The sequence below is a fragment of the Pinus tabuliformis genome, chromosome 2_1 (genome assembly GCF_031772625.1).
Source record: "Pinus tabuliformis cultivar Carrire ecotype Pingquan chromosome 2_1, CPIR1, whole genome shotgun sequence".
Lineage (NCBI taxonomy): Eukaryota > Viridiplantae > Streptophyta > Pinopsida > Pinales > Pinaceae > Pinus > Pinus tabuliformis.
Window position 1 is genome coordinate 46,161,145 of NC_142299.1, and position 15,578 is coordinate 46,176,722.

Here is a 15,578-nt window from a genome sequence, read left to right on the forward strand (position 1 = left end):
GGGCACAACAATAACAATAGTGGGCTTCTATGGGGCACAATAATAATAATATGGGGATTATATGGGCACAACAATATAATAAGGGGGTTGCACTAATAAAAATAAAGGGTTACACTAGTAGTATAGGGACCTAACATGCCCCTCTCCTTCAAAAAGTGTTATCCTCAACGCTTGAGTAGTTCTGAATGTTTCTGTATAAAAGTATCATACTTCCATGTGGAATCTTCAGCGGGTAAGTTCTTTCACTTGGTGAGATACTATGAAATTGATCAATTTCGTAGCTGTCAATTTCTCGGTTCTGTGACTGCTTCAGGTTCCAATATGATTTTTCCTTCCTTGTCAAGTTTTGGCAATATTGTTTGAACTGGATCCTCTATAATTTTTGAATGAGTTCTCACCCTGCTTTGTCATTCTTCCATTCACCCCTTGAAGGATGGGTTATGGTGCATGTGTCTAGATAATAGAGAGCTCAACAAAATCACAATTAAAGATAAATTTCCCGTTCTTGTCATTGATGAATTATTGGATGAATTGCATGGATTAATTTACTTCACCAAGTTGGATCTTCGTTTAGGATTTCATCATATAAGAATGAAGACTAGAAACATTCCAAAAACAACATTATTGAAGAAAGATGCATTTTCATAGACTTTAGGAGCAACGAAGGCCTTTGAATATCTTAAAGAGTTAATGTGCCAAGCACCAGTCTTCACTACGCTAGACTTCACAAAAACCTTTATTGTGGAATATGATGCATCAGGAGATGGAATTGGTGATGTTTTAACGCAAGAAGAAAGACCCATTGCTTTCGAAAGTCGTCCAATCAAAGGAAAGTATTTACACAAAGCTATTTATGAGAAGGAAATGTTGGCAAGACTACATGCACTTAAGAAATGGCAACCTTAGAAAATGAGAAGATCCTAGTTCAAACAATATTGCCAGAACTTGAGAAGGAAGGAAAAATTGTATTGGAACTTGGAGCAGTCACAGAAAAATGAATCTAACAGCTATGAAATCGATCAATTTCAGAGTATCTCATCGAGTGGAAAAACTTACCTGTTGAACATATGTCATTAATACTAACTTTCTGTATGAATTGAATTTCTTTTTTTTCTTTGCAAATTTAGTTTATTATTTTCTAACTAGATACAATTTTAACTCCAAGTTAAAAGAAACAATTAATACTAAACACCATAATTTGTTACAAAAACGTAGTTTTCAATTACAATCTCACATGGAGATATCCTATAGTTTGTTACAAAGAACGTAGTTTTCAACTACAATCTCACAGGGAGATATCCCCAAAAAAAGAAAAAAGAAAAAACAAAACAAAAAGCCAACTAAGATTAAAGAGCGTAGTTTTGATCAGGCTACATATACGTATATATTGGGATAGTGTTGGTTTGGTCGCAAGAAATCCCTTGATATCAAATCTTTAATGCATTTTTCCAGTGATTTAATGCTGGGTTTGAACGTCCCTTCAAGTTGCTGGATACATTCACTCAATAATAGTTGATGCAAAGCCTTTCTACTTTTCATGATACGAACTATGGTAGATTCAATGGCTGGTTTTCTATCTTTTTCCACTGTCCCTGTGACCTTTTTCTTCTCATTCCCAGGCTGGGAAGTGGAACCTTAATCCTGGCCATTTTATGTGTAAACGCAGAATTGAATTCAAAAGTATCATGTGGAGCTATTGTTTTGATAGGTGGCCGGTTCAAAAGAATTTTGTAATTTCTGCATGCAAGTGAATGCAACAATCTCTCAACATCTTCATCCGGCAAATTCACAGAAATTTAATGTCTTCGTAAGTCAATTTTTGGGAGTCATTGAACAACAATAGCGTAGCTGCTTGGTAGGTTGCTACTGTCATGTCTATATGCTTGTGGTCAAAGTGGGACATGAATACACACGTGCCCAGTGAATTTATCCATGTAAGCTTACGATTTTTATGTTGGATAGAATAGAAGTGCTCGAAAACCTCAACACAAGTAAGCATCTCAGATGGCAGATTAAGTTGGGAGCGTTGGTAGGTTGGCCACATTTCGGTATTCAACAGTGCAGGGGAGAAATCTATTGTAAGATGATTCTGTTGTTTCGTAATATCATGAAAGGTAGCTTGCATTTCCTGGTTAAGGGCAAAATCATTAACCATGGCCTCCATCTTGAATGTAAGCTGTGAACCACACTGAAGCTTGAGCTTTGACAACAAACTCCGTTCATGATTTTCAATTACCTTTTTATTATTGAACAACAATCTGCGAGAAAGTTTTTCTCTGCAAAATTCAGAAAATACATCTTTATTACCCACATAGTTAACAAGCTTCACCATTTTTCCAACTCACTATCAATATGATCATCGTCATCCCTTTTCAGTACAGTATTACAAACTGTAGACAGCAACTCTGCAACGCTGATTCCCGCAATTTCTTTATTGCATATTACTGTGAATGCCTGTACTAGAGCCTTGCCAAAAAGATTATTGTCTTCAAATGCATTCCTCACAAAATCCATATATGTGTCATGCAATTCCATAACGCGGTGCACAAATGAAGCAGAATGTTGTTGTAGTATGCCCTGATCTGTATCTTTAGCTGACTTTATAGCATCTTCTAAGAATCTAATTACTGCGCTTCCTTGGCTATTGGTTCCAAGCCCTTTGTCATTGCACAAAACAGACTGTACATCCTTGAAAGATCATTTTTCTTTCCAGCCATTAGCAAGGCATTGGCAGCCTCAGTCCTCCATTTCCAAAAGTTGGGTTTCATAAAAACGGGAAAGGAGTGCTTCCTTGGCTAGTTATATGTTGTGAAAAAGTATTGGCTATTGGTTCCAAGCCCTTTGTCATTGCACAAAACAGACTGTACATCCTTGAAAGATCATTTTTCTTTCCAGCCATTAGCAAGGCATGGCAGCCTCAGTCCTCCATTTCCAAAAGTTGGGTTTCATAAAAACGGGAAAGGAGTTCATTTCTTACTTTCTCTAATAACTTGTTCTCCGTAGCAGAGTGCAAATAATGTGCAACTCTATCCTTCTCTTGTTTCAAACATTCTTCAGCCTTTACCAAATATTGGGGACAAGAAGACTCTGAAATCCATAAAGCAGCCTTTCGAGAATAATAAGTAGCAGTGTCCTCCAAAACGTGAGCTTCAAAATCCTTCTTATAAAAATCCATGCTGCCCATGCCTATTTCCTCAAAAAGGTCCACAATGTTTCTCAGCAAAGCCCGATCAATTTGCTCTCCATCGCGCTCTCGATCAATCATCTTCATCACTGCGTTCTTCACATAACCACGCATCACCAACTCACGAAAACAATTGAATCCCACATTGCAGAGGGAAGAAAGTTTTTTTTTTTTCACGAGCGTTTGGTCCACGACAGATAACATAGTTGAGACATATCTGATCATGTCCTTGTAATGTTTCCACCATTCCAAAACTGCCCTCAACATAAACTCATCGTACTCTTCGCTTAAAGCTGGTAAAACTTTCCCACTTATGTGTTCTTCAAGACACTGACGGTATTTATCATAGATTTGGTGCGAGTAATTATGAATACCCTTTTGGGTAATGCACATCTTGTAAACAGTTGAATGAATATTCATATAATCGTTCATACTATACTCATCATCTGAAACTCCTTCCAACTTGTTTCTCAACTTTACTATACCAGCATATATAATACCCCATCCCTCTGCCAAATGTATTATACTATTCAGCCTTGACATGCCCATCCTATTTATTGCATTGTAGATTTCAATGTTGAGTTAGCTCAAAGTCAACACTTTTTCAGAGTATTCTGGGATCTGCAGTCAACAAAAAGATGGGTGCCATGATGGTTGGCCATTGCAGATTTCTGGAAACCTGATTTGAATATTGCTAGCTGCAAATTTAGCATATTTTGAAATTTAATCTACATAACAAATTTAGCATATTTTGAAATTTAATCTACATAACAACAATATTAGTGAAATCAAGCTCTTCATCCATATCTATTAAATTTCCAAAATATTTACAAATCTGCAATCAAATTATACTCAATTTCTTTATGGCCCATTAGGTCCAAACTACATCACTCCATTAACCATGATTTATTGATCTGAATTTTTATTGTCTGCCACTGTTGTTTTCTTTCACCACAATTGCTGATTTCCGAGGCTGGAATTGTTGACTATCGTTTTCAGGGGCTGTATCAGTTGGGGGCTCGCAGAGTCGGTGTGACTTCGCTTCCTCCATTAGGGTGCCTTCCGGCTGCAATCACTCTATTTGGCCACGGTGAAAATGTCTGCGTCAATCGCTTGAACAGCGATTCTCAAGACTATAACAACCGCCTGAAAGCGACAGTAAACAGCCTGGCGAAAATCCTGCCAGGGATGAAAATGGTTGTATTTGACATTTATACATCGTTATATAACTTCGTTCAGCATCCTTCAGACAATGGTAAGAGCATTATTGTAGTTTTGGTAAGTTGTATTGTAAGAGCATTATTGTAGTTTCGTAAGTTGTATTGTTATTGATGAAAGATTCTGCTAAACTGTGTTGTGTTTGTTGATATGTTTATTTGGGTGTGTTTCTCATTGTATTTGTTGATATTTGTGTTTGTTGATATGCTTATTTATAGGCGTTGGTTGGTCTATTGTGATTGTGTTCATGGTTGGTTGGCAATTTCCGGGGTCGTATTATTTCAATTGGAGCTATTTTGTTTAACCATAAAAGGACATATCTATAATCATATCAAAAAGCACAACACAGTATTCAGAAGCTTTCATCAACAAGACACAATTTATCAGAAATTTTCATTAAAATCAAGTTAATAACTGTGAAAATGTACTTGGAAATTTTCATTAAAATCAAGTTAATAACTGTGAAAATGTACTTGGATTTTAATGTTTGTGAGTGGCTTCGTTAATGCAGGGTTTGCAGAGGCGAGGAGAGCGTGTTGTGGGACTGGAGTTATTGAGACAGCTGTATTGTGCAACGCTAGGTCAATAGGGACGTGTGCCAACGCTACGCAATACGTGTTCTGGGACAGTTTCCATCCCACCCAGGCTGCCGATGAGTTGCTGACAAGCGCGCTCATTCTTCAAGGAATCTCTCTCATTTCTTAAATCAGTCCTGGCCTCCAAACCGAGATTAGATGAATTTTAATTTCGATATAGCTGCTCTAGGAATTTTAATTTCGATATAGCTGCTCTAGGTGTACGAGAACTTCAATTTACAAATTTTCCTGTCATAAGGCAAACAGTTTGCGTTTTTTTTTTTTTTGCCATTAGAGCTCCATGTTTTACTATAATGCTTTTAGAATGAAATGTGATTATTGCCTGGAGCTTTTATGGGGTTGCATATTATAAAATGGAATGGATTTTATGTATTTTGAGAACAAGCTTGATTATTGTGTTATTATGTGTTTATATTGGATTTTAGTTGAGAAAAGGAGGTCAGGAAGCGTTATTTGTACTATCTTTTTGAGAGGGAAAAATGAACCATCTTTTATTAATAAAAGAAAAAGAAAAGATGGTTACAGATGTTTGTACTCTTGTGATATCACAAGAGATCTTATTTGTACTTTTGAAATAGGATAGGTTACTTGTGACTTGTTAAAGGGATGTTTCATTTTATATTTATTAATTTTTATCTTGGCATTAAATGCTGTGTGTAGTTGAAAGAGGATATATTATTTGTAATTTTGCCACAAAGATTTCATTTAATATATATATAAAATAAATTAAACTTTATTGAGTTGAAATATTATAAATAATAATTAATTTAATTAAGATATATTATTTTTATAATTAAAAGAGGAATTAAATGAAATACATATGTTTTTATTAACAGAGAAGTGTTGAATATTTGCATTTTAGTGTTAAAAGTTAAATTTGGAATTTATGATATTAAATTTTAAAATTTAATTAAGAGATATTATTATTAAATTTAAAAATAATTAAAATAATTTTGAAAATTTTATTGGTTATGTATTTAAAAAATAATATATTATGTTAAAAAATATTATTATTATTATTAGAGATGAATAAAATATAAGTAGTTTATATATGTGTGTATACAAACAACTATGTGCAATGATTATATCAACAAAATGGGTTGTCAACTTTGACTTGTATTTACACAATACATATAGAGATTATTCTTGTAATAGTTCAAAAAATTAATGATCACAACTCATAAATTTATCTATAAAAACTCATATTGCTAGTTGCTTGTTAATGACACTTGCCCTTCGTACCAAAACATGTTTCTTGTGTTCCTCAAAAAAACGTAGAGCTTTTTTGTTAACCTACACCCCTCTTTGATCATCAATTTGCTTCCTTGTTTAATTCCTTGTATCCATGGCGGAAGGTCATATTCTTGAAATTGATGCCCAGTGTGACACCTCGTGGAAGGTCATATTATTAAAAGACAATGTCAAGTTTGATAACCCAAATTTGTTTCTTTTTTACAACTTTTGTGACTTTTACATTGGACATGTGACCAAAAAAGTGGTACAAGGAATATGTTATGAAAATGTAAATATTATTTTGAATAATAAAAAGAAAATTTGTTTTGTGTATTATTGTTTTTGAAAATATATAATGTGTTAAATGAAACTCTTAATTGTCAAGAAAACAATTGGAATTAGTGATGCCCAAGAAGGGGGCAAGAATGAACAAAACAAAAATACTCCATTTGGCCACAATTTGCATTATTGGCGAAATAAACCACCATAGAATACATCACTGGAGATAGGTATCATGCATGGAAGCTGATTTAGAAAGGATTGCAGAAGATAAAGACAATCATATTTAAAAGAAAGGAACAATGGGAGAGGAAGATTGGACCTAAATTCAAAAATTAGTAGAATGCTGCTAGGGTTAAGGAGGTGTGAAATGAGAAAGAACCACTGAATTGTTTTTTAGGCAGGGAGGAGTTGGAGCTTGGGGGGTGGGGGGGGGGAGTGTGGGGGGACTACTGAGAAACATAGTTCACAGTTGGGAGGAACTCGGAAGCCTTTAATCTATTTCTAAGACAACTTTAGATAAGGATATGAATGTCTATATAATCCTGTGTTAATTATGTTACCTATCGTTGTTCAAGGTTAATAAAAAGTGGGATAAGATGTTATTATGATTTTAAGTGTTTATTTATAGGAAAGTAAAAGGATAATTATACTAATTTTATGTGAGTGATATATACGTGTGTGTGTGTGTGTGTACCCTTTTCTAGAGAAATTGGGGAAGAGAAAACCAAATAAAAAACTAATCTTGGTATTCACTATATCAGTGTATATGAAAAGGATTGATCACAGTAGAAAAATACAAGCCATATGCAGTAAACAATAACTTTAGATTTGAACAAAAAACTAAGTTCAATTGCACTATGCAGGTCAAGAGAGATACTAAGAAACAATAAGGAGACTATTAAATAGTTGTAATGTGTGTTGCTCAGGTTAGTACGTCTCATGCCAAGGACGAGGAAGGGAACCATGTCGATTGGCCAAAAGACATGCAGCCCATGGCAATGAAATTAGTAGCGCCTAAAGAAACTTTAGGTGGCCTCTCATGACAGAAGTCCACTAGGCTCCTGGTCTAGCTGGTGTTGCAAAAAGGAAATTATTTAACAATGTTAAAGAAACCCTAACCGTGTTTACATTAACATGCACAGTAACTATAGGAGAATAAAATACAATTTGTTTTCTTGAAATAAAGAAATGAACTTTACATCTTCGACCATATGAGTACCGACCATATCTCAAAATTACAGAGTAAGAAAATTGAAGTTAACAGACGGGTAAACCCTCAATTAGAAATAACTATTACATAATTTTGTTCATGATGACCAAGATTTTTCCCAAAATGTTCTAAAGAAAAACCCTCCAGACAATGATATAACTAAAGTCTCTCAGTAAAAGCCCTAATCAGAAGTAATTTTCATGCAAATTGTAGACAATTTGAAGCCTAATAATGGCATTGAAAACTTGTAAAGGGTAAAAGTAAATAGGCGCATGTAGTGGTCATAATATAAGGAAGTAAATTTGTAAGTGTCTAACTCCGGAAAATTCCTAGAACAAAATCCAAGTGCAGTCGAGGACTAACTTGTGAGAGAAAAGGATTAAATTTCCTTAGTCCACCTCTCAAATTTCTTAGGAATTTTTCATAAGGATATGTAAAAGAATTTTAATGACAACTAAAATCTCACCTTTGACGAGGAAAGGTGAAATCTTCGCTTCAACATCCTCTTACAGTGGAAAGAATGCCTCAATATCGAATGAATATATATATATATATATATATATATATATATATATATATATATATATATATATATATATATATATATAAAGTAAACCCTTCGGGAAAATAATAAAGTTAGGGTTTAGAAATTTAGACTTACTACAGAGAAATTATTGTCGAGGAAGTCATGAGGAGGGCATAACATGGTTACAATCCTTGTGGAAGATGGTCAACGAGACTAGAAACTCTAAAGAAAGCTAGGGTTAACTTGCATATATGCCACTAAACAATGTAAGTTAGTTGTCATCATCTATACAATAATATAGCCAAAGTTGCACAAAAATATACACACAACAAGAGGAATAAGTGGACAAAATGTAAAGGTCGATGAAAGACTTGGTGTGTAAACCCTTCCTCAATCACAAGAAATTCTCTTTTCCGTCAGCGTGCCAAGAAAGACAATTAGATTTGCGGTTGAAAAACCTTTGAATCCAAGGTAAAACCCTAGCCTCTCTCAATTTAATCTCGAGGTTGCAGAGATTGACTCTGAACCTAGGAAAATGCAAATGAAACCATTGTAGTGGGAGGTGAAGGGTAGGTAGTTACCCTAACAACGACAAGACAATCCATGTTATGAAACCAACTCACAAATAGATAGATCACCGACTTAAAATTTATCCTCTTCGAGCGGGAAACCTCCTTTACATTACATAAATTAATAATTCTTGGATGATATAAATGATAAGACCTCTTTGGTATATATAGGAGTCTAAGGGGTCACAATATTATTAGAACTTACATAACAATAATAATGTAAAGGCACAACAATAATAATAATGAGCTTTTATTGGGGAATAACAATAACAACATGGGGGAAGCGTGGACACAACAATAACAATAAGGGGCTACAATAACAATAACAATAAGGGGAATACACCAGTATTATAGGGACATAACACGCCCCTCCAAAAAAATGTTGTCCTTAACGCTTGAGTAGTTTTGGATGCTTTTCATCCTTCCATGTGGAATCTTCAATAGGTAAGTTCTTCCACTTAATGAGATACTTTGAAATTAATCGATTTAGTAGGTGTAGGGTTCTTGTTTCTCTCACTTATTCAGGCTCAAATATTATTTTTCATTTTTTCGTCAAGTTTTGACAACACTGTTTGAATTGGGAGCTTGTCACCAATAACCTTCCTTAAGCATGAAACATGTAAAATTGGGTGTACTCCAGAAGATGCAGACAACTCCAATTTGTATGCCATAGTACCAATCTTTTGCAACACCTTGTAGGAACCATAATACTTGGGGTGATAATTTATTATCCTTCTTAGCTTGCTTGAGGTACATTTATTTATATGGTTATAGTCGTAAAAATATCCTATCGCCTACATTAAAACTTCTTTCAATGCGACACTGATCCACCTGTTGTTTCATTCGATTCTGCGTGAAAGTGAGGTTATCATTTAAGAGTCAGAGAACTTGTTGATGATGGTCGATGTGATATTCCACTGCTTGAACCTTAGAGTTTTCTCTTAAAGATGATGTGATGGATGATATTCATAAAATGCCATAAATGGGGTCATTTTTGCTGTAGTATGGAAGGAAGTGTTATACCACCATTCAGCTAGAGGTAACCACTTGACTCGTTGTTTTTGTTTATAGATACAAAGCGACAAAGATATCCTTTCAAACATTTGTTCACTATCTCAGTTTGTCTATTAGATTGAGGATGATAAGATGAACTATGAGCTAATTGAGTATTTAAAGACAAAAAAATAATTCTGTCCAAAAATTTCCAGTGAAAATGGGATCTCTGTCACTTACAATAATCTTTGGGTTTCCATGTAGTTTTTGAATTGTTTCCCTAAATGCAATAGCAATTGTACTGACTTTAAAAAAGATGAGATAATGCACAAAAATGTCCATACTTGGTAAGTCTATCAACTACCACCATGATGACACTCTTTCCTTTAGATTTGGGTAAATTTGTGATAAAATCCATTGAGACCTCCTCCCAATGTTGACTTGGAATGGCTAAAGGTTGTAACTGACCTGGGGTCTTAATTGTCTCAACTTTATTTTGTTGGCAAACCAAACATTGCGCCACAAACTTTAGAATATCAGATTTAAGGCCATCCCAAAAAATTCCTTCTTGACCCCTTGGTAAGTTTTTAAAAATCCTGAGTGCCCTCCTAAGGGGGAGGTGTGCAATTCCAAAATAATCTTTTACTTGAGTTGAGAATTCTTACAAAGATATAAGTGATTTTTGTACCATAATTAATCATTTTTCCATCTAAATGTGTCAGATGTAATGGGATATTGCTGCAACTTTTGAATGAGTGTCCACAACTCTTCATCATTTTTCCATTCATCCCTTGCTTTAGTTATCCAACCAGGTTGGATAATAAAAATGGCACAAAACAATGCTTCCACATCCTCATCATTTCTTGAGAGTGCATCTACAACAACATTTTGCTTCCCCTTTGTGTAGATGATTTCAAAGTCATAACCCAACATATTTGTGACCTACTTTTGATACTCTTCTGAAGATAATCTTTGTTCCAAAAAGTATTTAAGACTATCACGATCTGTTTTTACCTTGAAGTGTCTTCCCATTAGGTAACGTCTCCATTACTTTAGTGCATATAGTATTGCCAACATCTCTTTCTCATAAATAGGTTTGTGTAAATAATTTAGACTCTTGATTGGAAAACTTTAAAAGACAATGGGTCTTCCTTCTTGCATTAAAACAGCACCGATTCCATTTCTTGACACATCACATTCCACAATAATTTTTTTTGTGAAGTTTTGCGCAACTAACACTGGTGATTGACACATTGCCTCTTTTGGCATTCAAGAAAATGCATCTTTCTTCAGTAATGTTGTTAGAGGTGTTGCTATTCTCCCATAATTATTAACAAACTTGCGATAATACCCTATCAACTCGAGAAATCCTTGAAGATGCTTTATGGTTGTGGGGATGTTCCATTCCTTAATCATTTTAATTTTGTTAGGGTCTACCTTAACACCCTCAAGAGATACAATATGACCAAAATATTCCACCTCATGTATTTCAAAGAAACATTAGGAGGTTTTTGCATATAATTGTTTCTCCTCCAATAGTTTGAGCACCCTGTCAACATATTGAACATGATCCTTCCAAGACTTGCTATAGATTAGTATATCATCAAATTTCTCCATGTAATTCATCCAACAATTCATCGATGTCATGAATCATAATTTTATCTTTAATAGTGAACTTTTTTAGCTCTCTATAATCTAGACATATATCCCATGATCCATCCTTCTTGTGCACCAATACCACTAGAGCAGAGAAATAACTTTGAATAGATTGAATCATACTAGCCTCGAACATTTGTGCAACCATACGTTCAATTTCACTCTTTTGGGCATAGGGACATTTGTAAGGTCTGATGTTTTGAAGCAAACTTTCTGGAATCAAATGAATAACATGATCATGATCACGAATATGTGAGAGGCCTTTGGGAGTGTTAAATACTTTGGAATGATTGTCCAAGAGTTTCAGGATATCTGGAGAAATAGATGATTTGGATGTTTGAACCTCCAATGAGCATAATTGTGCAATTAGACCCCGTTGTTCTTTTTTCAAAAGCTTTGTCATGCCATTAGAGCTGATTATCTTTCCTGGTTTCGCTGCGATACCCCTTAATTAAACTTCCTTTCCTTCCCAAAAATTTTTCAAGAAAAACTATTGAAAATTAAAAACTATCGTCCCTAAAGATTGTAACCATTGTATTCCTAGTACAACATCAACACCACCCATTGCAATGGAAAGCATTGGACTATTCAATACATATTCCCCCATGGTTAGCTTAATATTTGTAGGTTTTAACCCCGTACAAAAATTACCTGCATACTAATTCTAACAACAGAAAAATAAACAATAGCGAGAGCATAACACATAAAACACATATACACATAGATTTTCCCCTGGATCCCAAAACTGGGACTACTAGCTTGATTTTTCATTATGTTCATTTCAATGTTACAATACATATTTATACATGCCGAAGCATCCAATACCATGGACCGAAAACCATCGCGCCAAAAACCATGTGCGAAAACCATAGGTAGGTTCGCCCACCTAATATAGGGTCCAATTTTTTTTTCCCTCGGGGCGCTGCCCTGGACCCCATAGAGGGGGGCTACCCGCCCCCCTCAAACCTCGTGGTTAGGGGGCACTGCCGCTCCACCTGTGATGCCCCCACTACGTAATTGACACAACAAAGGGGGGGATCCATCCCCCCTCTAACACAACCCAACAATATTATGACACTTTCTAGAGCAATTTATAGTTCATCCATTTGCAACCATCACTTGACACTCTCAAGCTAGATATATGAAGCAATTCAATTCCTTAGCTATCTTACAATGAACAAAATTATGGGTACTACCTGAATCAATCAACACTATTTATCTTTTCTTATTGATATATCATTATATATTAAGAGTTTGAGGTGTGGTAACTCATGCCAATGCATTACAAGATATGGTTGTGTTTGGTGTGGAGCCTGATTATCTTCTTTATTAAGAGGTATCACCGCATTAGACCCTAGTTCCTAATGGAGTCGCATCACCGCCCGTTTAATCGACATGAGGGGGGTCCAGGGGGGGGGGGAGCTGGAGTGACGACAATTTCATGAGCCCCCCCTGGCAGGGGTTCAGGGGCAGGCAACGCACCTGAAGCTAAAAATATATGAAAACTTGCCTTATAAAATATTGTAATTTCGTAGTCAACCTCGGTCGTTCATTAGGAAAATGACCTAACTGTAGAAGTTATGTTAATTTAGTGTTTTTTTCCCTAGAAGAAAACCCTCAATTTATATGAGGGAAGTATTGTGGTGGTGTATGATTATTCTAAGTGAGAAGGAGAGAGGAGACTGTGTGAGAGCGAAGAGGAAATTACAATGGATTTGCAGTAGGTTGTATCTCTTCATTTTGCTGGATAATATGAAGGGGCGGAGACTCACAAAAAGCTATTAGTGGTCTATTTGATACGTTACAAGGGGTGGCGACTCGCAAAAAGCTATCACTAGATGAAGGAGAGGAGACCAAAATTAATTTGACTCCAGTTGTACTTAAACAATTGCAAGATTATGAAATGGATGTTTTTGGAATGAACACCTCATCAACTCCAGTTTTCACAACCTCAACTAGTCTAGCATTTGGGTTTGGATTTTCAAATAACACCCAGGCTGCGGTTTCACCTCCAACCTTCTGCCAACTTTCATCAAATCCACATTTCAATATTGTGGTAACAAATACGCCTAGCTTTGGAGGCTTTACCTTTCTAGCTAGTAGACAAGATAATGATTCTTTAGGTACCATGACATCAACAACAATGGATAATAGCATGGAAAACACTTGCTATTTCCTTTTACATACATTCAAATGTTGTAAGATATTAAGAGTTGGGAGCTTACTGATTCAGAAAACAATGGCTCTTTGTTATGCACACAGTGTGAGTAGTTTTTGTGATACAAAGGTAGTCAATGTTAATAGGGTTTTGGTAAAAGTTGGTGATTCATTATGATAACATAATCTAAATTGTTAGCTTTGAAGTTACTAGGTATTAATAGGTAAGTTATATTACACTGAATCAACCTTGAAATAACGAATTGAATAAAAAGGTCCATTAATTTCTCTTCAACCTTGATGCAAATCAATCGCAAGTTTAACCAATTAAAAGAATTGTTGAACATAAGAATTCACTAAAATGTTCAATTATCAGTCCACGTGACAATTCACACATTCTTATCATAAGCATATTGAAAAGGCGTTTTAACATTATCTAGTACTTACCACTACTTTCAATGCACTAAAGAGATCCACAGATAACCATATCGATTGCTTAAAATAATTCCTACAAACTGATCCTAGTGCCACACATGTGCACATGCATTTTCTAAATTTCTTGTTTATCTGGCATAACTATGAAAAGGTATCTCTGGTAGTTGGAGATCATGGATGGAATCTAATGCCTAATTTGAATGCGTCCCTTTTTCAAAGTGGAAGATTTTATCACGTCAATCAATAACTACAATAAGAGAACCACAATGCTGAGCAACATGATCAACACCCATGAGGATAACTAAGAAAACATGAGAATGCAGTAAAACTGATAACAACTTGCAAAGTCTAAAAGTCAAACAACAAAGGTTTAAATGTGGCCAAAAAATAAGTCCATATCAAACACTTTTGAGGATCCTTTAGTCAAATTCGTTGATACTCTTGTCATAAATACACAAGATTGACATTCTAAAAGTCAAACAACAAAGGTTTAAATGTGGCCAGAAAATAAGTCCATATCAAACACTTTTGAGGATCCTTTAGTCAAATTTGTTGATACTCTTGTCATAAATACACAAGATTGACTTTGATTTTCATAAAGTAGAGAATTATTTCAAAAACAAAATTATATTTAGGTTATATTATCGGTTTCTTCTTTGCAAAGCTATTATGGTATTATTAATAAAGTCATCTCCTTACATAAATTTGAAGTGTAGATGAGTTCATTGTGTTTAAATGTTTACTTTTCACAGTGAATATTAAAAAAATATTTAATTTGATACATCAACTCCTCATCTTCATTGTCATTTTCTATAAACCAATCTTCATCGTCATTATCCATTCCTTTAAACCAATCTTTACTCTAAAAGAATGCAAATACTACCTTATTAATAATAAGGTAATTTAAAATTGGAAATCTATCTATTAAGATGTAATGTTAAAGCGAGTGTTCCATATTATTTCTTTATGTTATAAAATACAATTTACTTGTATACGAGTGTTCGAGTCCTGAATGGAGTTTCGCCTTAGCTGCAAGATGGACTTACATCCATCAGTCCAATTAGGTTGGCACAAAGCAAATTTTTGAGAAGGTGTGTTTGATTTTGATATATAAGTTTAGGTTGGAAGATAAATTTAAAAAATTTGAAGTCTAAAATAAAATGTGTCAAGTACGTTTTACAGTGGTTATTCATTCTCCACTATGATATCTCTCCTCTGTCCTTGATCCTGCCAATGACTCCCTACCTGGCCAAGGGGTAAATATTGGTAATATCATGCAAAATGCCTACCATATCACCAATCTTGATTCTTTATATGGACATCATGCACAATGCCTTCCATATCACCAAGCTTGATACTGTTAAAGAACAATTCCCAAAAAAGATAAATATCAATATTGCAGAAAAACACAAGTGTGCTTATGTTTTTTTCTCCTTTGTAAGAATTCCACCCATGTGCTTGCTCTTAAGTGTCAACACCACCTACAAAGCATAAAGAAACTATTACATATGCACAAAAT

At 34.8% G+C, this 15,578-nt stretch overlaps 1 protein-coding gene and 1 pseudogene across 1 annotated transcript; one reads left to right on the forward strand and one right to left on the reverse strand.

Moving 5' to 3' along the window:
- Positions 1-2,325: 2,325 nt before the first annotated feature.
- Positions 2,326-3,733, reverse strand: LOC149198710 (cullin-1 pseudogene; annotated as a pseudogene).
- Positions 3,734-3,822: 89 nt separating this feature from the next.
- Positions 3,823-5,162, forward strand: LOC149198711 (GDSL esterase/lipase At5g03820-like). The gene is made up of 3 exons (XM_089400342.1): positions 3,823-3,837; positions 4,184-4,439; positions 4,914-5,162. Exons 1-3 carry the CDS (start codon positions 3,823-3,825, stop codon positions 5,105-5,107), a joined length of 465 nt encoding a protein of 154 aa, XP_089256468.1. The 3' UTR covers positions 5,108-5,162.
- Positions 5,163-15,578: the final 10,416 nt, after the last annotated feature.

Coding starts and splice junctions, on each gene's coding strand:
- LOC149198711 (XM_089400342.1), top strand. Junction 4,440..4,913: donor TCAGCATCCTTCAGACAATG/GTAAGAGCATTA, acceptor TCGTTAATGCAG/GGTTTGCAGAGGCGAGGAGA.